Source organism: Lactuca serriola, chromosome 8 (genome assembly GCF_051521515.1).
Source record: "Lactuca serriola cultivar US96UC23 chromosome 8, Lser_US96UC23_V15, whole genome shotgun sequence".
Taxonomy (NCBI): Eukaryota; Viridiplantae; Streptophyta; class Magnoliopsida; order Asterales; family Asteraceae; genus Lactuca; species Lactuca serriola.
In genome coordinates this window covers 252,978,648-253,003,546 of record NC_136415.1, presented here as the reverse complement: position 1 = coordinate 253,003,546, position 24,899 = coordinate 252,978,648, and the positions used below count along the sequence as shown (strand labels likewise).

Sequence of the window (24,899 nt, the reverse complement as noted above, 5' to 3'; positions counted from 1 at the left end):
CTTGTGCTATGATTATGACAAGCAAGTACCAAAAAAATCTAGGGGAGAGGCATTGGATAGATGTGAAGAACATCCTTAAGTACTTGCAAAGAGCTAAAGATATGTTCCTCATCTATAGAGGTATGCAAGAAAACTTATGTTTAAAGTGTTACACTAATTCTTTGTTCAATACAGATCCAGATGATTGTAAGTTAGAATCAGAATATGTTTTCATTATTAATGGGGATGCGGAGCAACGTGTTATAGTACAATCACCACTATAGAGTTAGAATACATCGTTTCTTCATAAGTTGCACAATAAGTTGTTTGGATGAAGAAATCTATTGGAGATCAAAGTGTTGTTACTTCCATTTAGGATCCCTGAGAAATATTTTGTTACATTGAGGGTTCTATTGCATTGGCCAAAGAACCCATATCACATAAGAAGACCATGCACATTAACATGTGTACTCCTCGAGTAAATTTATTCACTCTAAAATCCATAGTCGATATTATTATGGGAGAAATAATGAAGTGATAATAATATGAATTGGAGTGGTTGAAAAAGCATTGTAACTAGTTTCATAGGTAGTCACTCCATATATCGATGTCATGAATGATACTCGATAAAGGTAATATATATATATATATATATATATATATCATTAATACCTGAGATGTATATATATTGATACAAAAAGTGACCTTCTTTAGCTAAAGGATCCACATCCTAAAAGTGTTGGTGATATGACAGTAGGAGTTAACTACCGAAGTTGAAGAAGTTTTTGTGTGAACCGCAACCACAACCATAACTGCTACCGTAGAGATGAATGATCAAGACTTTTTTTTTATTTTACTGACTTAGCGTGTTTACTCTGTTTTGTCCAGTGAACCTTGCATGATAATTGAAGTCAGTATAGTAGTATTTGTTTATTGTCCATGTAACTCTTCGGGACTCTATAAATAGAGACTGCCTCTTCTTGTATCCAACACACCTTCACGATCTTTCTAAACTATCATTGAAATACAAAGATCATTAATCTCTATCTATTATCTTTTGATAAACCGAGTCCCTATTCACTTTAAGTTGATCGCATTTACTAACTTTTGTTTGATTGCAAGCCTTGTTATGAATCAACTTAGTGCATACTTGTTATAACTTGTTTTCATTTATAATTCCTTACATTTCTGCATCTAACAATCTAACTTCTAACTTTTTATTATTGTTGAGCTAACAAGATCCTTGAGATTAACATATTCTTAAACATATTATCTTGTACTAACATTTGTTCAAGTGTTCCTCAAATTTTTTTCTATCAACAATTGGTATCAGAGCCAAAGTGGTTGCTTTTTAAACAAAACTCTGATTTTAGAAAACCTTTTATACCACTAAAGCTCATTTTTATTAAAAAAAGGAAATATGGAACAAGATTTATCATTGAATGTTTCCAACAACGTTGGTGGCTCTAATAGAGCTCCAATAGTTGCTGCAAGTGTACCACCATTGGTCTCAAAGAATGGCAAGGTATCTTAAGAGGCTCGGTAGAGATGTATGGAGGTCTGTGGAAGAAGCAACCCATGTTCCAGTTCTTACTCTTGCTTAAGCGGATGGTGCTCAGGCAGGAATTGGAGGAGCTCAGGCAGCTGTGAATCGACTAACAACTGATGATCTTGAAAAAATAGAGAAAGACGCCATAGCTTTCTATGAAATATCATGTGGTGTTGCTCCATATAACTTTGACATCATCATCAACTACAAATCTGCAAAAGAAATCTAGGATGTACTCAAGAACCTCTACCAAGGATCAGAACAAGCTCAAGAAAAAAAAGCTCACCACTGCCCTCAACAAGCTTAACAATTTTAAAGCTCTTCTTGGTGAAAGTATTGAAGATTCATTAAAAAGATTCAACCTCATTGTCACAAAGCTGTCAAATGCTGGTACTGTTTGAGGTAATCATAAAATAAATCTACATTTTCTAAATAGTTTGGGAAGACATTAGACAACTGCCAAAATGATAGTCCAAGGAGACAGAAAAATCCCCACTCTTTCTTTGTTCAAGCTCTACGGTGAACTACAAGCACAGGAGTCAACGGTGGCAAAAGACTGTGGAGATCTTAGAGGACCACTTTCTTTGATGGCTCAAATGCTTCAAACCTCCTCAGTACCCATATATCACAGAATCATCATACCAACACTCATATGACAATCCACCGCAGTCATATGAAGCTGATGCTGAACTAGATGACGAGGAAGAGGTCCAGAAATCCATTTCTCTTCTCAACAAATAGTTCAATATACTCCCACTGCCATCTTTTCGAAAGAATCAACAGTTCACCAAACCACCTTTCAACCGATACTTTAATCCCCAGATTCACCATCCCATATATCCTAAATATCCTCATCACTCACAAAATGCCCCACAAACAAAAGAGACTCAGCAGATCAATCAACCCTCAGACTCTGGTACTCCTATTGAAGTCAAATACGAAGTTCTTATTCGCCACAAATGTCACAAAGAAAACCATTTTGCTAAAGAATGCAAAGTAAATGTGGTAAGAGACAAGACATTCTATCTTAGAATGGCTCAAGAAGTAAAGGATTGTGAAAAGGGGAAAGCAAGAGCATATATTGCTCATGTAAGAAGGGATCACTAAGTTTGGTCCTCGAGAGATGAATAAGAAGACATAGATGACTACCACAACAAAGGAAAATTTTGCATCGTTGCAGCAAGTGATGAAGATTGATCCTCAAATCTGCAAAAGAATTACTGCTACATGGCCAAGGACGAAACTCTCAACATCATGGAAAAGTAAAAAAATCATGATTCAATCTAACAATTACAACATGCATGATTGTGAGCCTTACATTGAAAGGTTTAATAACACTTGTGTTGCCATCCTTTCAGACTACAACAAAGCCCTAGACGAAAAGAATATAACGTTCCATGAACTTTACCATGTGAGAGGAAGACTAAAAGACAAAAGGCTAAAGGTCGCCATGTTAGAAAATGATGCTAGATTGTTAAAGGAAACTCAACTAGATATTGCTTTAAATCAACGGGATCTTGCCCGCAAGGAGATTGTATGCTTAAACCTTTTAATTGAAAAGTTATTTACTGAAAATGAGGCTATTGAAAATCTTGTAAACAATGGGACCGTAGACCTCCTCTCCCCGAATTAATGTCGAACGTCCCTATGTTCGAATGGATAGACGTTTTCAACTCCCAGTCAATAGTAAGACATATCCTAAAGACATTCAATGTCACTTCAGTATACTTTGTGAACTTAGCAACAACTATGTCATTGAGGAAATTCTTCCTGAATCCTCAGGTAATTTAGATGAATCCATACCCATTGTTGACATAGTTTTTCCTAACTCCCAATCAATTTCCATTGTTAATGAAGCAATTATCTTAGAAGGACCAAAACTAACTACAGACTGTCCTCCAAGACTTGTTCAGTTCAAAAGTCATCCTTGACTTACTCTACGGTACTCCAATCTTCACTACCGTAGACTCAAGTCAAGTCCACAACAAAATTCAAAATTGCTCATTAACAATTTTGAATTTAGCCAATGTTCTAAAAACACTGATTCTTGTAGTTCTAATGACTAAGTCCTTGATTTTCATCTCAATCAAAGAATCTCAAAAACAACAATTAAATGGTTTTGATATGGTATAACCAAAATACCAAACAAAAATGGTTCTTCAAATAGAAATCAGATCCGAAAGTAAAGGCGGGAAACTATGGTCAAAAACAAGAATTTTAGAAATCCAATGTCAAACGCAAAGGATTTTGGAAAACTCACGACTGTAGTCGAGGGATAAAAAAACCACTGTTACAAAATCATTTCAAAATAATCTTGCAAAAGGTTAAAAACAAGTCAGATCACTTTCACAAAATACCTTAACAAATTGGAAGGATATTTTGCCAACACCAAAAATGTCTAAAACACCTCATTCGATCATAAAGTTAAATCCTAGGACCGAACCTCATGACAAAACTTTCTCGGGTTCCAAGACCACTCCGACAAAACAAACCTTTTCAAGTCCTAAGGGCACCACAACTCAATATCGCCCAAGGACCGGTCAAGACCCCAACCACACCCTCCAAACCGTTGACAAAATATGGTGTCTAGAAAAATGATAAAGATCTCGCCTTTGGATTTTACCCGATAGAAACATCACGTCCAATCAAACCTCGTAAAACTCCAAAAGTTGTGAAACACCCTAAACTAGGATCAAACTTTGAAAAGCAATATCTTCCTAAGTCTCATGTGTAAGCATCCATTAAGAAAAGTTCTCATGTAACACCAGGCTCCAAATTTGTTTGGGTGCCCAAACTAACCCTCTGATTTATAGGCAATATGCAAGGAGGACCAAGAAGAAGAATGGCTAATTAATAGTGTCTGCTCCTTGCACATGACGGGAAGGTTAGAATACCTTTGAAACTTCAGGCCAATCAGCGGTGGTAGATATTTCACCTTTGGGAACAACACAAATGTAACCATCAGGGGATATGGAATATTAACTACGGGGAGCTTCTCAATTCAGTGAGTTGCTTATGTTAAGTACTCAAGGACAAATTAATAAGTGTTGGGCAGTTGTGTAAAGCAGGCCATCGGGTTGAATTCGACAATGAGTATTGTTATATTATGACGAGTGATTGAATTACATGCTTCATTAAATCTAGGCCGAAAGGACGATGTAACCCCTAGATGTTTCTCTAATCATCGGTAAACCACGGTTGCGCTTTCTCACAAAAGCAGTGTCTGAAGTGAGTTGGTTGTGGCACCAAAAATAGCTCATCTTAACTTCAGATACGTCAATTAACTAGTCACCGACAAGTTGGTTCGTGGTTTACTAATTCTCAAGTACAGCAACGATACTCAGTGCCCTGCCTATGAATGTCGCAAACAGTCTATATGTAGCTATCCTCTGATCATCGACTCTTCAATTGCTGAACCTCTGGATCTTCTATACATTGATCTATGTGGTCCATCTATCGTAGCCAGTCTTCACCATAAAATATACATTATAGTTATAGTGGATGACCTTACTCGCTTCACTTGGGTCTTCTTCTTGAGACTCAAATCAGACACAACAGATCATGATCAACTTCATCAAGGAAATAGAGCGCCAGATCAAGTTTCCTGTCAGAAGGATAAGAAGTGACAACATGACTGAGTTCATAAATCAGCTATTAAATAGTTTCTTGATCTCAAAGGGCATCAGCCACAAATTTTTGGGACCCTACACCCCATAAAGAATGGAGTAGTAGAGTGAAGAAATTGCATATTGGTCAAAGCTGCTAGATCTATGTTAAACTTTTCCAACCTTCTTCTCTACTTCTGGGCCGAAGCAGCGGCAATTGCATTCTTTGTTCAGAATAGAAGCATCATTTGCAAACGCCTCAACAAGACTCCCAATGAAGTTATTAACAACCGCAAACCCAATGTTTGATTTTTTTCACATTTTTGGCTGTAGATGGTTTATGTTCAACAACACTGATCATCTTAAAAATTTTACACTAAAGTCTGATGAAAGCATATTCCTGGTTACTCAAGCAATAAAGTTGCATACATGGTTCTAGTGAGACGTACCAGCCTAATAGTTGAAATTTTTGATGTTAAGTTTGATGACTATTATGTACACAACACTGCTCCATCTACCAAAACCAAATACATCATGGAAATTCATATCCCCACATCCTCAGATCCTTTGAACATATTTGAAGTCAACTATGTTGATCTCTTCGATCCAGCAGAGACAGTTCACCTTTTAGAAATCCTGGTGTCTATGGTAGCATGCCAATAACATGACGTAGTATCTCGACCTATCCTGTCTGAAGGAACATCACTCAATACTTCCACCACCTCGGTTGAGGGGGAAAGATCAGTTCCTATGCAAGTAACAACTGCAGAGGATCCAGTACTTGAAGATAATGCTCCAGTTCCCAACCGCATACCGACCACACAATCAAACATTTTTGAAGACTCTGAAGAAGAGAATGAAAACATAGATACAAGAAGAGACTCAATGATTGTTCATCATTCATCAATTCGGGGGGAACCAACATCACTTGTCTAGGGGGAACCATCTATGGTTCAGGGGGACCTCATGTCATCAATCCAGGGGAACTTCTTTTACTTACCATAGACCATTTCAACTAACCAAGACTCATCTGCCGATTGTTCTCAAATCGAGTGGGAACTAGCTTCCCCTACCACAGAGTCCTCAGATGTAGAGAACATTCCCTCCACCGCAACCACAGATCACCTGCAATCCAGAATATATGTTCGGTACCGAAGCCAAAAGGCCATACAATCGTCGATACCGAAGAGTTACTTGACCCTACTAGAGAGTCAGTTGACCATAAAACCTACCAAAGAATGATTGGGTCATTGATATACCTCGCTGCTAGTCGACCAGATATTGTATTTGCAACAGGTTTATGTGCCCGGTACCAAGTTGACCCTAAACTATCTCACTTAACCGCAATCAAGAAAATCTTCAGATATCTAAAGGGAAGTAAAGCGATGGGCCTTTGGTACCCTGCGGGCAATTCAGTCTTCAATGTTCACTTATGCGGATCATGCTGGGTGTAGATTAGATCGTAAAAGTACTTCTAGTGGTTTCCAGTTCTTAGGAAGAAGAGTAGTTAGATGGTCTATAAGGAAAAAAAATTGTGTTTCTTTGTCTACTGCAGTGGCGGAATATGTGTCCGCAACCAGTTGTTGTTCCCAAGTCCTTTGGATGAAGACTCAACTTATGGACTACTGTTATAGGATGTTGCGGGTGCCAATCTACTGTGATTCAGAGAGTGCAATATCGATTCCTCATAATCTTATTCATCACTCAAAGACGAAGCACATTGAACTATGATACCACTTCATCAAAGGCCACATCCTCAAAGTTAGCATCAAACTCATTTGTGTGCCCACTCATGAAGAAATAGCTAATGTTTTCACTAAAGCAATCGATGCTACAAAAATGAAAGGATTTTTGGAAATGTTAGGAATGATGAACCCAGACTCGCAGTTCTTTTTGAAATAATAAGTACCGCGGACCATATCAAGTCTCCAAGGCTGAATGAACTGCTTCTTTTCTTTTAAAATAAAACTCTTGAAGCACTTCCTTCACTGCGGTTCTTCTCAATTAAATAATATACTCTTCATATTTTTGTTAGTATAATTTGTATAGTGAAATCATATATGATCAATACATTATTCGAGTCTATTATTTCTTTTATTTCTAACCTTCATGATTAAGTTTGTTTTCAGCTAATGGTATATCAGTCATATTGCACGCTACCATAGTTACTTTAATCCTACCGTAGTTGAATCAAATGAGCCTACTGTCATTACTTCATAAAAGCCCCATAAAAGTTGTTGTGTGGTATTTAATGGACTTTAATAAAATCATTCTTCAAAAACATTCATTTTGTCGCACATGATATTTCATTCTTTTTCAAAAAACTTTTCTCGGTCAAGTCCATTTTGGAATAAAATTCAAATAAATCGTTATTCCATAAAACGCAATATTCTGAAGAATTTGTTTTTCTTAACCAGTAATGTCACACGGCCATTGGATGTCTGTTAGGACCGAATTATGTTGGTTTCTGCTAGGCATTTATCTGTTAGGGTTTGTTGTTCTTTTTGGGGCATTAATTGGGTTTTCGGTTGGTTGGACCGAAAAATTTGTGTTTTTGGCCCCTTGGTGTTTTCGGCTGTAAACATGTATGTTCTTTCTGTACCCTATAAATAGAGTCCTAGATTGTTGGATCTAGGTTAGAGCGTTTTCAGTCATGTTGCTAATTGAAGATCCTTTACACTAGACGATTCATTGCATACAAAATCATGTGCATTTGGATTGATTACATTCTTTCTTCTTGATCTAATTTGTTTGATTCATCATTTGTTTTATTGTTGATAACTAGTTGGTTCTTTGTTTGGGACTTACAATTGGTATCAGAGCCAAACTAGTGTCAACCGTGATTAAGATTATTGGATTTTGTTATTGGAAATTGATTTTTCATGGTCTAACAATTGTGTTCTTGGTGTTCATTGAAGATTCAAAGCAACAAATTCGAAAAATTTATTTGAAATCGTAAATCTAGGCATTTTCGGTGGAGTGTATTTTATTTCCATTTTCGCCAGAAACCCCTTTTCGGCCAAAATCATAATTTTCGGCTGAAATCATCATTCTCGACAACAAACACGTTTTCGGCCAAAAACAATATTTTCAACAGAGAACTCATTTTCGGAAAATCTCATTTGTTGACTTTTTGTGTTTTTAGTGTGTAATTTCTTATAGAAGCATAAAAAATTAACAAAAAAACAAAAACAAAACATAAATTATGGAACCTCAACAAAGTGCAATGCATCAAGAACTGGATTCCATCATGGGAACTACTACGAGAATTCCACAACTTTTATCAGTCGATAGGTTTCCAGAATGGAAATACAAGATTGAGAAATATACCAAGATGAAAGACTTTAAGATATGGAGAAGGATACATAGAGGCCCTGTTAGAATTACCACTACGGTGGAAAATGCAATTATAATTGACAAAGAAGTGGAAAGCTACATTGATGAGGATTTTGAGAAAATTGAGGATCAGGAAAAGGCACTTGCAACTCTGACTATGGCTCTATCCCCTAGCTTTGCTCAAAGATTCAACGCGTATGATTCTGCAAAAGCACTTTGTGAAGCCTTGATAGAGGTTTATGAAGGAAATGATGATATAAAAAAAAGCAGACAGGACATGATCCGTCAAAAGTTCAACATGTTCAACCATGTTCTTGGGGAGACTCTTGATGCCCAACTGCAGAGATTCATCACTCTCACTACTAAAATGAGTACTGCTGGAATTTCTGTACCACGCTCGGAGATAAACAAGAAGTTGTTGAACTCTCTTCCCAAATCATGGGACACGAATGTTTCAGTGATTAAGAAGACAAATGATCACTTACTCTTTCCAATACTATAGTTATCATCAAAGCTTGTGATTTGGATGCTAAGTACAGTAAGATAAATCATGTGAATTCCAACTCCACATCAAACCTAGGAATTTCATCAAACAATGCTTTTTCATCATTCACTGTTCCACAAACTCAAGCATTCATTATTCCACAACCCAATATATTCTACCTACTATGTATTATCAAAATTCTACCTCCTCCTCAAAATCCCTTGCCACAACATAATAACATTCAGCTTCCTCAAAAGCATCTGTCCCAGTCTCAATTCCTAAGGAAGCTGAAGAAAACATGGCCCTAGCTTCTGGCCTCGTGAATTGTTACAATGCTTTTCTAGCTGGAGATTTGCCTCCTCAAATCTCATTTGTAGATCTTGATCAAATTCACCCAGAAGATGTGGAAGAAATGGATATCACATGGAAAATTCCAATGGTTTTATTCAGGGCTAAGCATTTTGCTAAGAAGACTGGGAAGAACAAATGGGGTATGAATGGGGAAAAGAAGGTTGGTTTTAATAGAGGAATGGCGAGGTGTTTCAATTGTCATGATCCAAGACATTTTGTCCATGAGTGTCCAAAGCCAGACAGAAGAGTGAACCATGATAGGACGATGGTGCCAGTTAGGAATAATCGAGGAGCTGCTACCAACAGTTAAACTTCAAACCTAGCAGTAGTGGCTCATACTTTTGATTAGGAATATCAGATTCAGGCATTGAAAATTTCAAGGCCTGAGACTGCTAATCTGGCATAGAGAAGTGAGCTTCCTTATCGAAATGTTGAATAAGATGCAGAGGCGGAAATGATGCAGCTGTAGTTTGCCTTTCTGATATCCACCACTCCTGAAATGAAAGAGGTCAGTGAACCTTCTTGCTCTAAAAATGTATGGATACTATTAAATTTCTTCGTAAACAAGTTGATTTATTACGTAGAGAAAATGAGGACCTAAATTATGAAGGCTATAACCTTAAGAAGAGTCAAAAACCTTTGAAAGAACAACTAGAGGCAAAAACCAAGGACTTTTGAAAACTTCAAGAGGAACATAGCAACAAATGTGAGAATTATAACTATGTTAAGAAATAACTTGCTAGCTTGATTGACGAGCTTGACACATTGAAAAATACTTTTGAAAATGTAGATTTTAATTTCAAAAAGTTTGATATGTAAAGCAACAAAGTTGAGTCCATGATTGAAAATCAATTGAAATTTAAAGATAATCAGCAAAAGGGTCTAGGGTGTGAGAGTGTTCCTCCTCCTTTTAATCATAACTACACCTCTATCCCTATGACACAAGAAGAATTAGACATGGAAGCACATCTTCAGTATGGTAAACCTGTTGTGGTTATGACCAAAAATATCTCTAGGGTGAATGATACTAATGTCTATACGTCGTATACATATTCATCCTTAGTTCAAGGCAAGCAGGCAGCTGAAGAAAGTGTTTTTGATAATGATTTTTTTTTTTTGCAAACTGATTCTGTGAAAGATGTTTCTGATTTAAACAATTATGTTTCTGTTTCTACTACTTTGAAAAATGATGTTGTAGTTTCTGATAATTCTATTTTGAAAACTGATAATTCTGTTGTTTTCTAATAAATGTGTTGGTGTGGTTGAGAAAAATAATTGTAATGAACCAGTCACTAGCAAATACAAGCCACCTAAGCCAACTAAACGGATTGAACAATGCACGTGTGCTTGTGGAAACAATAGATCGAACGGTACCAACTTTCATATGAATAAACAGACATGTTTCCATTGTGGAACTCCTTGACATATCGCAAGAAATTGTCGAAACTATGCATATGTTCCTTATTATGCACAAGGTAGGAAGAATGAGTCACGAGGAATATCTCTTAAGAGAAATGTGACAACCCAAAATTTTTAGCTTGTACAAACATTCAAATCTATCAAAGTTAGACTCATTTCGCTATCTTTTAGTGCGGTTTATGGTCTATTTGAGTGTTCTAAGCCTAGTATAATCTAGGTATGGGCCTTAGGATGAGTATTTGTGAGTGTAACACCTTGCAAATGAGCCAAACACACCAACACAAGGTGTGTGCAGCCGCACACCCGAGTGTGCGACCACACACCCATCCCAGCCACACTCTTAATACAATTGCACACTTCCATGTATATATATGGTCCTTGGTCATTTTTGAACTCTTTTTGCACTTCTTCAAGTCTAGAACTCATTTTCTCTCAAGTATCAACCATCTTTTCTCTTCAAATCTTCATATCAAATAATTGTTGCTTCCTTGAATCGTTAATACAATGCTTTAACTAGACTTTCCTCTTGATTTGATCCATGAAAACACCTATTTGGTGTTATATCTTCAAAAACACCAAGAACACACACTACTAGTAGACAGAGAGAACATACACTACACTAGTACATACAATGTATATACAAGAATACTATAACATAAATGTGAGCCACTACTTCGGGGCATGGCATCACTGCTATGGCTCGTTTTGTAACCCAAGTCTCCTGGAGGGAGAGCATGAATTTGTGTATAGATCTATGCGGGACTAACCGTCCTACACCTTGCTGCTAACTACAGTGGGACCTGCAGGTCTACGGGTGATGAATGTCATACCATTTCGACGCTTTCGAGCATCGTGTTTTACTAGTCGATCAAGTATGGTTACAATCATATCACATTATACCTTAATTAACAACCAGTTTAAGGTAGTTAGTACAGCAGCAGCTACTACATACAACACTACGGTACTTTATTATTTTCCCATTGCATTCACGTTGTAATCTTCTCACATAAACGGTAATGTAAAAACTATATTTTGTTAATGATAGTCACATTTGGGAAAAATACACACTTTTACAAGAAACAAATATACATAACATTTGATGCCTTGGTAGAAGGCTACTTTTTAGTAGGAAATATAGGATTTTCTAGGAGATACAAACATTTACAAACTTATACATCAAACATTTACATACATTTTCATACAAACAATGACACTAAAATGCTTATGAACTCACCAGCTTTAAAGCTGATAAACTCTTTCAAAATAACTTGTATTCTCAGGTCATCAGTAGATAGGTACCGATGCCAGGTTTTGAGAAGACGGAGCTTTCAAGACTCATCTCTGATTTTGATTCATATTTTGGTGTCTTTGAACTATACATAACACACTTGTATTAATTTATATTATTAATGCAATAGATGATGTTGTTGCTTGTTTACTATTATGCTTTGTTGTGATACTATACATGACGTCATCCGCCCTGGAATGTTTCCGCCGTTCAGGTTTTGGGGTGTGACAGATTGGTATCAGAGCTAGGTTTATAGTGAATCGAGTATATCAACCCATAAAAGATATACAAACTATAAACACAACGGGATTAAAATGCTCTGACCAAGAGTTTATACTTTTATTAATAAAATATTTAACTAAGTAAACATACTTGTATTCATACTAAAAGCAGTGTCACTAGGACAGAACAAAAGTATTACGACTGTTGAACATCACAAGTAGACTCGGAGATGTATGGTCAGTTCTGGGAATGACATAGCTTGGTCAACTGTGTTGGTCCGAGAAGTGATTAGCATATACCCAAGGATGGTTGTGAGGTCGCAACAAGTCTAAAAACTTACCAACACTACTACAATAAGAACATTAGAACAGAACAAAAACCTAAAAACTATAGGAGTATTTTGCGTTACTATAATTACTTATTTGAGAACTAAAAAGGTCTTTACTAGTAGGTCAATAGTTGCTAAGTGGGTACGCTAAGATTATATTTGATTAAAGCGTCATAGACTCAAAATCTATGATCTTTGCTTTACTTCCTATTCCTTGTTTGGTTGTGGATTTGGAGTTAGCGTCACTTATTCGAAGGTCTAATCTGTTTTGATTTCATATAACTGGTACGCACTATGCAAATGTTGAAGTAACTGGTAAGGATCATTTTATAATTATCTTAGGTATTACGTCTATTTATATATAGGATTCTTATACCCCTTCTCTCGCGTAGATATCATGGTTGGATTCCAACCACATGGTAACCCGTACTTCCCAACTCAAGGCAATGTTGGATGGCTCGAAGTAGAGCCATAAGAGGATCATCCAATCCCTTTGGATGATCACCTCACAGAAGGATTTTCGGATGGTTCTGACTCCTAACCAGAAGTCAACAACCTACCTCAAGAGGCTCAAATCCCAAACCTCAACCCCCGACCAGCATTTCAAGGCCCCACACCCTTGTAGGCGACAAACTTGAATCACTGGAGTCATGAACAGGTTCAACCTTTACCCTTCAATGGAGATCGAAGCTATTACAATGTAAGCGAGGGAGGCTCAGCTGACCAAGTCCTGCCCATCATGGGCCGCAGGATTTCTTGGAATGTTGAGTAAGGTTGGGCAGCTATCGACCGAGTCATGGAAATTGACGCCAATTCAAGCGTTAACACGATCTGCATTATCCATCTCGAAGAAGCTATTGAAAGGACTAGGAGAGCCAATGAGGCTCTGTAGCAGGAACTAGCTGCATCTCGAGCTGAAGTCATAGAACTTCGAGTGCGTCAGAGAGCTCATGAGCGACATCTTTAGGACATAGTTCGTCAACTGACGGATCTGAGGGTTCGCCCGAGGAGTACCCGTCACCGGTAGAAGAAGTCTGAATCATCTTTTCTTTTGGTTTAAGGAATAGCCTTCTGTAATATATTCCTTTCTTTCAAACACTATAACTAGACTTCTAAGTTGTCAACATTTTCCCTTATGGTTTGATGTAAGACCTACTGTTAGGTCATTTTCCCAAGCTTGTTACATCAATAATACCAGTAATATTGACAGTTATCTAATTTGTTGGAAAATCCTTGCTCTTATATTTTCCTGCTCTACTCTTGTGTCTCTATTGCAAACATACATTCATTTGAACTGTTGGACTATGGCAATTTAGCCCATGGATCACTCTCATTATACTTACAATTGTTTCTTACTATCATGTTCATCTTTGTAAACTTTTAGTTAAAAGATGCTTCCGCGCCGATCAACAAGACGCGATCCTCCGGTAACTTCAACACCACCACCTCCTCCATAATATAATTTGGCCGCTATCCAAGCTTCGGTAAATGTGGCTGTTATAGCAACTTTAGCACAATTCACCTCGACCGGTACTAGCAGGAGTGAAACTTATGTGCCTCCCACTGTTGTCATAGCTCCAGTGCGCTCTAGGGAGTGCTCGTATAAAGACTTCACCAACTGCAAACCCAGGGCCTTCAATGGGACTAGCGGAATCATTGCCCTCTCGCAATGGTTTGAGAAAACGGAGTCGATCTTTGAGATCTGCTCCTGTACGGAAGGGAGCAAGGTAAAATTTGCCACCTATACCTTCGCGGACCGAGCTTAGACATGGTGGAATAGCCATGTCAAGTCATTATCTCCTATAGTGGCAAATGCTATAGGTTGGGATGCTTTTAAGGAGCTCATGATCAAAGAGTACTGCCCGAGGGGCGAAGTTCAGAAGCTAGAGCAGGAGCTCTGGAGCCTAACCATAATGGGCTCCAACATAGTATCCTACACTGCCAGTTTTAGCGATCTGGTAGCACTATGTCCGGGAATGGTCCCTTTTGAAGCAAAGAAGGTGGAAAGGTACATCTAGGGGTTGGTGCCTCCATTTCAGGGGAATGTACTCGCTTTAAACCCCGTTACCTTCAATAGTGCCAAGCGATTGGCACAATGGCTCATTGACCATGGGGTCCGTAACCCATCAACAACAACAACGCTAGCCATCTCAGAACCCTCCAAGGCCGCTGATAACAAGCGGAAGTTCTGGGATGACAAGAAGAAGCAAAAAGGTGCCAAAAAGCAGTAGGTCGTGGTGGTTCACGCTGCGATAACACCTGCCGCTGCTGCTCTGGTAAAGCAGTACGCTGGAAACATGCCGAAGTGCAACAAATGCAGCTTCCACCACACTGGAACCTGCTGGGAAATGCAGTGCTCTAACTGTAACATGAGGGGCACACTGCCCGTTTCTGCAAATCTTTGGCAAGGCCAATCACCCAGGTCCCCGACGCTGGTGTGGGCCAATCTTGCTACGGATGTGGCGAGGTGGGGCACTACAAAAGGAACTGCCCAAAGATGGGGAATGCTGGTGGAGTGGGAAGAGTTTTGGCTATAGGCCACAAGGAAGCAGTTGCTGACCCTACAGTGGTCACTGATACGTTTCTCCTTGAAAACTCTTATGCATGCATACTATTTGATAGCGGAGCGGAGAGGAGTTTCGTGAATCAGAAATTTGCTCACTTACTTAAACAACAACCCCGTGCACTTAAGGAACCATTCACTGTAGAAATAGCTAACGGAAAAACTAAGAGCACTAGTAGTATATACATAGGATGTACTCTAACTCTAGATAACCATTCCTTTCCAATCCACTTCATGCCGGTATCAATTAAAATTTTCGACGTCATTATCGGCATGGATTGGTTGAGTCTTCATCACGCCGACATCATGTGTTACGAAAAAGTTGTTCGTCTTAACCTTCCGTCTAGCGAAACCCTTATTATCTACAGCAACAAACCCGACACAAGCCTTCGTATCATCTCAAGTATTCAAGCCCAGAAGTACTTGCGTAAGGAATATCGTTCATTCCTTGCTCACATTATCGATATGAGCCAAGAAACGAAAGACCTAAAGAACATCCCAGTACTACACGACTTTCTCGACATCTTTCCAGAAGAACTACCAGGAGTACCACCGCAACACCAAGTCGAGTTCAGAATCGACTTAGTCCTAGGAGCTACCCCAATAGCCAAATCGTCCTACCGTCTAGCACCAGCTGAGATGAAGGAACTATCTAGTCAACTTAATGAACTGCTCATCAAGGGCTTTATTAGACCAAGTTTCTCACCATGGGGAGCACCGGTCTTATTCGTAAAGATGAAAAACGGATCGTTTCGTATGTGCATCGACTATAGAGAACTCAACAAGCTTACGGTCAAGAATCGTTACCCTCTACCTCGCATAGACGATTTATTCTATCAACTGCAAGGGTCGAATTACTTTTCAAAGATTGATCTGAGAACCGGGTATCACCAGTTACGAGTGCTAGAGGGGAATGTTCCGAAGACAGCCTTACGAACTCGTTACGGACACTATGAGTTCGTAGTGATGCCATTCAGATTGACCAATGCACCCGCGGTATAAATGGACTTAATGAATAGGGTATGTCGTCCTTACTTGGATCAGTTCGCAATCGTCTTCATCGCTGATATGCTTATCTACTCTTGAAGTAAGGAGGAGCATAGTCATCATCTGCGACGGATCCTAAGAACCCTTCGATCAGAGAAGCTCTACGCGAAGTTCTCTAAATGCAAATTTTGGATCCAAAGATTCTAATTCTTAGGTCATGTGGTTAGCGAAGAAGGTATCCATGTGGACCCTTCCAAAATTAAAGCCATTGAGAACTGGTCAGCACCGAAGACGCCTATAGAAATTCATCAATTTCTAGGCCTTGCTGGCTACAATCACAGATTTATTCAGAACTTCTCGTGAATTGTGAAACCTCTTACAACATTGACCCAGAAGGACGTGGCCTTTGACTGGGAAGACAAGTAAGTAAAAGCGTAAGCGAGCCTTATGCACTGCACCCATACTATCCCTCCCTAAAGGGATAGAAGAGTTTGTGGTTTATTGTCATGCATCCAACCAAGGGCTTGACTGTGTTCTGATGCAAAGAGGAAAGGTTATTGCCTATGCATCAAGACAGTTGAAGACGCACAAGGTAAATTACACCACACACCATCTTGAACTAGGAGCAGTTGTGTTTGCTCTGAAGATCTGGAGACACTACCTGTATGGTACGAAAATCACTATCTTTACAGAGCACAAAAGCTTACAACACATATTCAACCAGAAGGAGCTAAACATGAGACAATGATGGTGGGTCGAGCTACTCAATCACTACGAATGCGAAATTCGTTATCATCTGGGTAAATCCAACATAGTAGACGACGCCCTAAGTCGGAAAGAATATTCTGGTCGAAGAGTCAAATCATTGACCATGAATATCCATTCGCACCTATCCACACAAATTGCTCAGCTCGAAGCCTAGAAACCTGAAAAGGTGGCGGGTGAATCCCTGAGAGGGATGGATAAGAACATGGAAGTCAAGGGTGGCAGAGCCTTATACCTCATGGATCGGATCTGGAGACTGAACCACGGTGGTTTCAGAGACTTGGTCATAACCGAAGTGCACAACACTCGCTATTCCGTCCACCCAGGTTCATATAAGATGTATCTGGATCTTAAAAAGCTATACTGGTGGCCTAACATGAAAGCAGAGATTGTTACCTTCGTGAGTAAATGTCTTACTTGCGCCAAGGTCAAGGTCGAATACCAGAAACCCTCAGGTTTACTACAGCAACTAGAGATACCGGAATGGAAGTGGGAGCGGATCACCATGGACTTCATAACCAAGTTGCCCAAGACAACGGGTAGACTCGGTACCATTTGGGTGATCGTTGATAGGTTAACAAAGTCCGCACACTTCCTGCCCATCAAGGAGACTGACAAGATAGAGAAACCTACAAGAACATACATTAGGGAGATCATATAACTGCATAGTGTTCCTATATCGATTATCTCCGATAGAGATAGTAGATTCACATCAAGGTTCTGGCAGTCGCTACAAAGTTCCCTTGGAACGATGCTGGACATGAGTACAACCTACCATCCACAGACCGACGGAAAAAGTGAGAGAACTATCCAAACCTTGGAAGACATGTTGCGAGCCTGTGTGATCGACTTTGGGAAGGCATGGGATACTCATTTACTCCTTGTCGAGTATTCCTACAACAATAGTTATCACATGAGCATCAAGGTTGCTCCATTCGAAGCCCTCTATGGCGGGAAGTGCAGATTCCCTCTGTGTTGGGCTGAGCTGGGTGACACACAGCTACCTAAAGGATGAGTTCCTGACAGCACTCTCACAGGTTCGGAGATCATTCAGGAAACGACAGAGAAGATCGTTGAGATTCATGAATGATAGAAAGCCTCTAGAGACCGACAGAAAAGCTTCGCTGACAAGAGAAGGAAACCTTTGGAATTTCAGGTGGGAGGCCGCGTTCTTTTGAAACTCTCACCCTAGAAGTGCTTGATATGCTTCAGAAAGCGTGGGAAGCTCAATCCAAGATACATAGGGCCTTTCAAGATTCTCGCTAGAATCGGCCCGGTAGCATACAAACTTAACCTACCCAGCGAACTTATTAATGTACATTCTACTTTCCACGTCTCGAACTTGAAAAAGTGCCTATCTGACGAGACTCTTATAATCCCACTTGACGAGATTGAGATCAACGAGAGCCTCAACAGTGTGGAAGAACCTATAGAGATCATGGACCGAGAGGTCAAGCAAACAAAGCAAAGTCGTATCCTGATAGTGAACGTTTGCTGGAATGCCAAGCGAGGATCTAAATTCACTTGGGAGCGAGGATCAAATGAAACTGAAATATCCTCATCTTTTTACTTAGTTATTTGTAACTACTTAATTTCTTAAACTCTTATTTAGGGACGAAATTCTCTCTAACGGGGGGATGATGTGACAACCCGAAATTTCTAGCTTGTAAAAACATTCAAATCTATCAAAGTTAGACTTGTTTTGCTATCTTTTAGTGTAGTTTATGGTCTATTTGAGTGTTCTAAGCCTAGTATAGTCTAGGTATGGGTCTTGGGACGAGTATTTGCGAGTGTAACACCTTGCAAAGTGAGCCAAACACAATAACACAAGGTGTGTGCGGCCACAAACCCATCCCAGCTGCACACCCAATCGTACACTTTATATAACCGCACACTCCCATGTATATATATGGTCCTTGGTCATTTTTGAACACTTTTCCACTTCTTCAAGTCTAGAACTCGTTTTCTCTCAAGTATCAACCATCTTTTCTCTTTAAACCTTCCAAGGAAATAAGTGTTGCTTCCTTGAATCGTTAATATAAGGCTTTAACTAGCCTTTCCCCTTAATTTGATCCATGAAAACACCTATTTGGTGTTAGATCTTCAAAAACACCAAGAACACACACTACTTTTTGGCCTTTAACTACACTTTTAAGCCTCTAAATCGGGTATACACTTGCAATAGTTGGATATAAACTAAGGACCCTTGAATTTATGCATCAAAAATGCCATTTCATATTATCTACAAGTGTGTACAGCCGCACACACTCTTTTTAGGCTCAAACATGGTTTTAAACTCCTATTTAAGCTAAGCAATGGTCAAAACGCATTACCTAAAACATTCCTAAGGCTTGGAAACACATTTTTGGCACAGTTCATAGTGAGTGTGTGGACGCACACACACATAAAACCCATGGTTTTATGGCCTTACACTCCAATATAGGGCCATACACCCCTTATGTGCAACCATATGTGTTGGTAACACTTAATTCCAAGTGTTTTTATGTCCCTAACGCGTGTCCCTATCACCATTAGTGGTTATATACATTAAATGTATTCATATAAGTGTTATTATATGTTAAATAGGATTCATTTGGGCTCAAGACTCCAATTGACACCCAATAATCCTATATCGATCTTCATTCGAGTTACTCACTACATGTGAGTTCATACCCCTTAATCTACCTTTTAAATGATTTTAAATGCTTTTATGGGGGGAATACAATTCGAAACATTCTAGTTATTATATCAATCACATGTGATTAATAACTAGAACAAACTGATAGATTTTCTATTACTTTTAAACTGTTATCAATCATATGGATTTCAAATGCTTCAAAATGTTTATCAAACTCTTTTACATACTTTACTCTTTATCAAACTTGTTTTTATATGCCAAACCTTTCTCTTAACTCTCTTTTAAACTTATATATTGTTAAAACCATGTCTAATGCATATAGAGTTATATAAGTAAGGTTGGAAGGACTTAGGACTGATAACTCACTTTATTTACTGTTCCTTGTTTGGTTGTGGACTTAGAGTACCCTGTTGTTTGTCCGAGTGTCGTTTGATCCTTAGTTATCTATTATGTATATATGTGTAGACCGAAAAGCTTTTATCTCAGGTCAACACACTCATTCATACAAACAACTCTACAAGTAAACTATAATAGGTATAGTTTAGGAAGTCACTACTCACTATTTCTAGTACAATGAAACATACAAAGAGTCAGTTCATACATGAGTCAATACATACTATAATGAGAAAAAAATACTCACTCTAAAAGAGAAACAGATAGAGAATACTATATCGAGAATCAATACTCACTATAAAGAGAAACAAATAGAGAATATTATAACGAGAAATAATACATACTACACACTATACACTAGAGAACATACTGCATTCTAGATAGATAGAACATACACTACACTAGTACATACAATACATATACAAGAATACTATAACATAAATGTTAGCCACTACTTCGGGGCATGGCATCACTGTTATGGCTCGTTTTGTAACCCGAGTCTCCTGGAGGGAGAGCATGAATTTGTATATAGATCTATACGGGATTGAACATCCTACACCTGGCTGCTAGCTACAATGGGACCGGCAGGTCTACGGGTGACGAATGTCATACTATTTCGACGCCTTTGAGCGTCGTGTTTTACTAGTTGATCAAGTATGGTTACAATCATATCACATTATACCTTAATTAACAACCGGTTTAAGGTTGTTAGTACAATAGTAGTTATTATATAAAACACTACGGTACTTTATTATTTTCCCATTTCATTCACATTGTGATCTTCTCACATAAACAGTAATGTAAAAACTATATTTTGTTAATGATAGTCACATTTGGGAAAAAGGCACACTTTTACAAGAAACAAACATACAAAACATTTGATGCCTTGGTAGAAGGCTACTTTTTAGTAGGAAATATAGGATTTTCTAGGAGATACAAACATTTACAAACTTATACATCAAACATTTACAAACATTTTCATACAAACAATGACACTAAAATGCTTATGAACTCACCAACTTTAAAGTTGATAAACTCTTTCAAAATAACTTGTATTCTCATGTCATCAGTAGACAAGTACCGATGCCAGGTTTTAGGAAGACGGAGCTTTCAAGACTCGTCTCTGATTTTGATTCATATTTTGGTGTCTTATAACTATACAAAACACACTTGTATTAAATTATATTGTTAGTGCAATGGATGATGTTGTTGCCTGTTTACTATTATGCTTTGTTGTGATACTGTACATGATGTCCTCCGCCCTGGAACGTTTCTTCCGTTCAGGTTTTGGGGTGTGACAAGAAAGTCCTCAAGATATCATTCAAATGATGGTGAGTGGAACATTAATAAGAATAGTAATCAGGCTACCAAATTTTACAAGAACAAATAGGTTTTGAACAAAAATTCAACAGGTACTTTAACGAAACCGAAATTGGTTAAGCCAAGATCAGTTTCGCCAAAGTCATCGTTTGGATCTTCATCTAGTCATAAACAGATACCCAAACGATCAAAATCAAAAAAAAAAATCAAAATCACCTGTTAATGTTTCTAATCCTAATTACAATGGGTGCCTAAAAGCTCATCAGTCTAATCACCTCAGAGTCTGTTACATGCATCTGGTAATCAACCTGACTTTAAAAGTGAAAAAGTTAATTCTGTTAATAGAACAGGTAAACCCAGCGTTTCTATGGCCTGGGTTTCAAAATCTAACTAATCATGTGTATCGTGCAGGAACAGCTATGGAGGACTATCATCAGACCTTGGTATGTCGATAGTGGCTGTTCCAGGAACATGACAAGAGGCATTTCCCAACTGCATGTCATTCACAACTTTAATGGGGGCTATGTTTCCTATACGGGAGGAGAAGGTGGAAAGATCACTCAAAAGGTTACTGTGACTAATGGCGTGCTTAGCTTTGAGAATGTGAACTATGCTCCCAAGCTAAAACACTGTTTGCTGAGTGTATCTCAGATTTGTGATAAAGGCTATCAAACTAATTTTACGAACAAAGAATGTCTCATTCTGAAGCCCGAAATCATCATTCTAGAAGATTGGATTTTTGGTAAGGTTAAAAGGAACGGATATGCTTACATCATTAACATGAATCATATCATTCCCAAGCAAGTTACTTTTCTTTTCTCCAAGGTTTTTGAACACAACGTTATGCTATGGCATCGTCGACCTGGCCACGCAAATGCGAAGAATCTCAATCGTCTTGCAAAAAATGAAATCATGTGTGATCTACCAATCAAGGACTTCATTACTTTTGAGAAGTGTGTGGCATGTGCTCATGGAAAACATCATCGCAAGCCACATATTCCAAAACATGTCAACTCAATCAGCTCTGTTCTTCAGCTACTACATATGGATTTGTTCGGTCCGATCAATGTTCTCAGCATCAACAAGAATTCACTGCTTGGTTATCACTAATGATTACTCACGGTTTACCTAGGTTTTCTTCTTATCCAACAAGAGTGAGACTGCTGTTCTAATAAAGAAATTCATTATGTTGATTGAAAATCAGACCAATGCAAAGGTGAAGGCAATTCGAAGTGAAAATGGCACGGAGTTCAACAATGCTATTCTAGATCATTTTTGTGCCGAAAAGGGTATTTTGTGTCAGTACAGTGCTGCTCGGACAGCTCAACAAAATGGTGTTGCCAAAGGTGAAATCATTCTCTAATTGACACTGCGAGGACAATGCTTTGTGACTCCAAGTTATCGGTCTTCTTCTGGGATAAAACCATCAACACTGCATACTATGTCCATAACCAAGTTCTAATCAACAAATCTCAGATGAAGACCCTGTACGTAATTCTATACAATCACAAACCTCGGTCGCTCACTTCAGGATCTAAGATGTCCTTGCACCCTCCTTCACCTGGAATCCACCCCCAAGTTCAACTTAAAAGCCGATGACTGCTATTGTGGGATATTCTGCGCATACTATATATCGTGTATACAACAAGACCACTAAGAAGATTGTGGAGTCATTCGACGTGCGCTAGCTGGAAGAGATCTAGACAGATGCTTGAGTTGGACCTGATTGGTTGTTTGATTATGCATCATTGTTTAAATCCTTTAATGTATTTTGTGATACTAGTTTTGGCTCCAGCTTAGGTACAAGTGGTATTGTTGAAGAGTAAGAGGAAGAAGTTGTGTACGGACCATCTTTGGTGACTCCTGTGTCTCCTCAAGTGGATGAAGTTGCTCCAAGTACTTCTCCTTCTTCCCCAAGTCAAAGGATATGTTCTGACGCTCAAGTCACTCCCCTTTCCCCTGTAGAAAGAGAAATTATGTCTAGGGATACCTTTGTTGCTGCACAACCGTTAATGGTGCTTCTCTTTCCTGAACCTATCTCAAATAAATATGTGGTAAGTACCTCTCACGGTCGCAGATTGTCTAAGGCGTGTGATTCAATAGAAGACAGATTCATCAATATCAACAACCTTCTTGTCTCAATCAGTGACATCAACCATGAAATCCCCACCAGAGTTCAATGAGATAATCCGATAGAAAATGTCATCGGTCTACTGGTTGAAGGTGCTAAAACAAGAAGTCAAAGTGGAGATGTCAATTCATGTCTTTACTCTTGCTTCATATCTCAGATAGAGCCGAAAAATGTGGACATGGCTCTTAATGAACCAACATGGGTGGACACTATGCATGTGGAATTAAACTAATTTGATAAGTTGGGGGTGTGGAAGCTGGTTGAACTACCTGAAGGAAAGAAGTCATTAGATACTCGCAAGGTTTTCCGAAATAAGCAAGATGATAGCGGGATGATTGTGCGAAACAAGGCACGTTTGGTTGTTTTTGGTTTCCGAAAGATTGAGGCTCTTGAATATAATGAGGTGTATGCTGCTGTAGCTCGCTTGGAAGCTATTCATATCTTCTTAGCTTATGCTTCCTACATGGGGTTCACTGTTTATCAAATGGACATCAATACCACCTTCCTATATGGAGACATGAAAGAGGAGATCTATGTTGATCAACACTTAGGTTTGTCAGTTCAAAATTTCCAAATCATGTCTACAAGTTAGATAACGCTTTGTATGGGTTACATCAGGCTCCCAGAGCTTGGTATGCTACCTCGACAGATCATCTGTTGGAACATGGCTACTCAAGAGGTTCAATCGATCAAACAGTATTCTTAAAACACGTGAATAAAGACTTGATTGTCGTCCAGATTTATGTGGATGACATCATTTTTGGGTCAACGAGTCCTGAGCTGCGCAACGAGTTTGAAGCAATCATGAATAAATGATTTGAAATAACCTCGCTTGGTGAGATAACGACATTTTTGGGATTACAAGTTCGTCAAGGCTCTTCTGGAATCTTGCTGCATCAAGGAAAAGATGTGGAGGATATGCTTGCAAGGTTTGGGTTCAAAGATTCCAAGCCTGCCTCTACTCCCATGCCTGAAAGACCTCTGTTGGGACCTGATCCAAAAGGAGATTTCGTTGATCAAACTGAATATCGATCGATGATCAGATCTCTTATGTATTTGACTGCCAGCAGACCTTACATCATGTTCGCCGTCTATCAATATGCTCGATATCAGGCTAATCCTAAACTCTCTCATATGATTGTTGTTAAAAGGATTTATGTATACCTCAAAGGTAGTGGTAAATTAGGGTTATGGTATCCTAAAAATTCTAAATTTGACCTATACGCTTTCGCTGACAGCAGCTATGGAGGTTGTGATTTTGACAGGAAATCAACATCAGGTGGATGTCAGTTTTTGGTAGAGAGGTTCATGTCTTGGCAAAGCAAGAAATAGCAGACAGTGTCCAATTCAATACCCGAGGCAGAGTATGTCGCTACATCAGCATCCTGCTCTCAGGTCATCTAGATTCAACACCAACCGATGTATGGTTTGAACTTTCTTGACACCTCCATATTTTGTGACAATGATGTTGCGATTCAAATTGCCAAAAATCTGATGCATTCCAAAACCAAGCACATCGACATCAAAATTCATTTTATTCG

At 38.7% G+C, this 24,899-nt stretch overlaps 2 protein-coding genes across 2 annotated transcripts; both read left to right on the top strand.

The window, feature by feature from the left end:
* Nucleotides 1-8,338: 8,338 nt before the first annotated feature.
* LOC145068033 (uncharacterized) lies at nucleotides 8,339-8,971 on the top strand. Its single transcript, XM_079015034.1, has one exon. It carries the CDS (start codon nucleotides 8,339-8,341, stop codon nucleotides 8,969-8,971), a length of 633 nt encoding a protein of 210 aa, XP_078871160.1.
* A 12,727-nt stretch (nucleotides 8,972-21,698) lies between these two features.
* LOC145068032 (uncharacterized) lies at nucleotides 21,699-24,690 on the top strand. The gene is made up of 5 exons (XM_079015033.1): nucleotides 21,699-22,295; nucleotides 22,432-22,573; nucleotides 23,106-23,281; nucleotides 23,615-23,909; nucleotides 24,224-24,690. Exons 1-5 carry the CDS (start codon nucleotides 21,699-21,701, stop codon nucleotides 24,688-24,690), a joined length of 1,677 nt encoding a protein of 558 aa, XP_078871159.1.
* The last annotated feature ends 209 nt before the right edge of the window (nucleotides 24,691-24,899 follow it).

Excerpts from the sequence above, each read along its gene's own strand:
- LOC145068033 (XM_079015034.1), top strand. The coding sequence starts at position 8,339 with ATGGAACCTCAACAAAGTGCAATGCATCAAGAACTGGATTCCATCATG.
- LOC145068032 (XM_079015033.1), top strand. The coding sequence starts at position 21,699 with ATGACAAGAGGCATTTCCCAACTGCATGTCATTCACAACTTTAATGGG. Across the intron at positions 22,296-22,431 it reads ATTTGTTCGGTCCGATCAAT|ACCAATGCAAAGGTGAAGGC; the intron begins GTTCTCAGCATC and ends ATTGAAAATCAG. Across the intron at positions 23,910-24,223 it reads CTATGTTGATCAACACTTAG|TTCGTCAAGGCTCTTCTGGA; the intron begins GTTTGTCAGTTC and ends TGGGATTACAAG.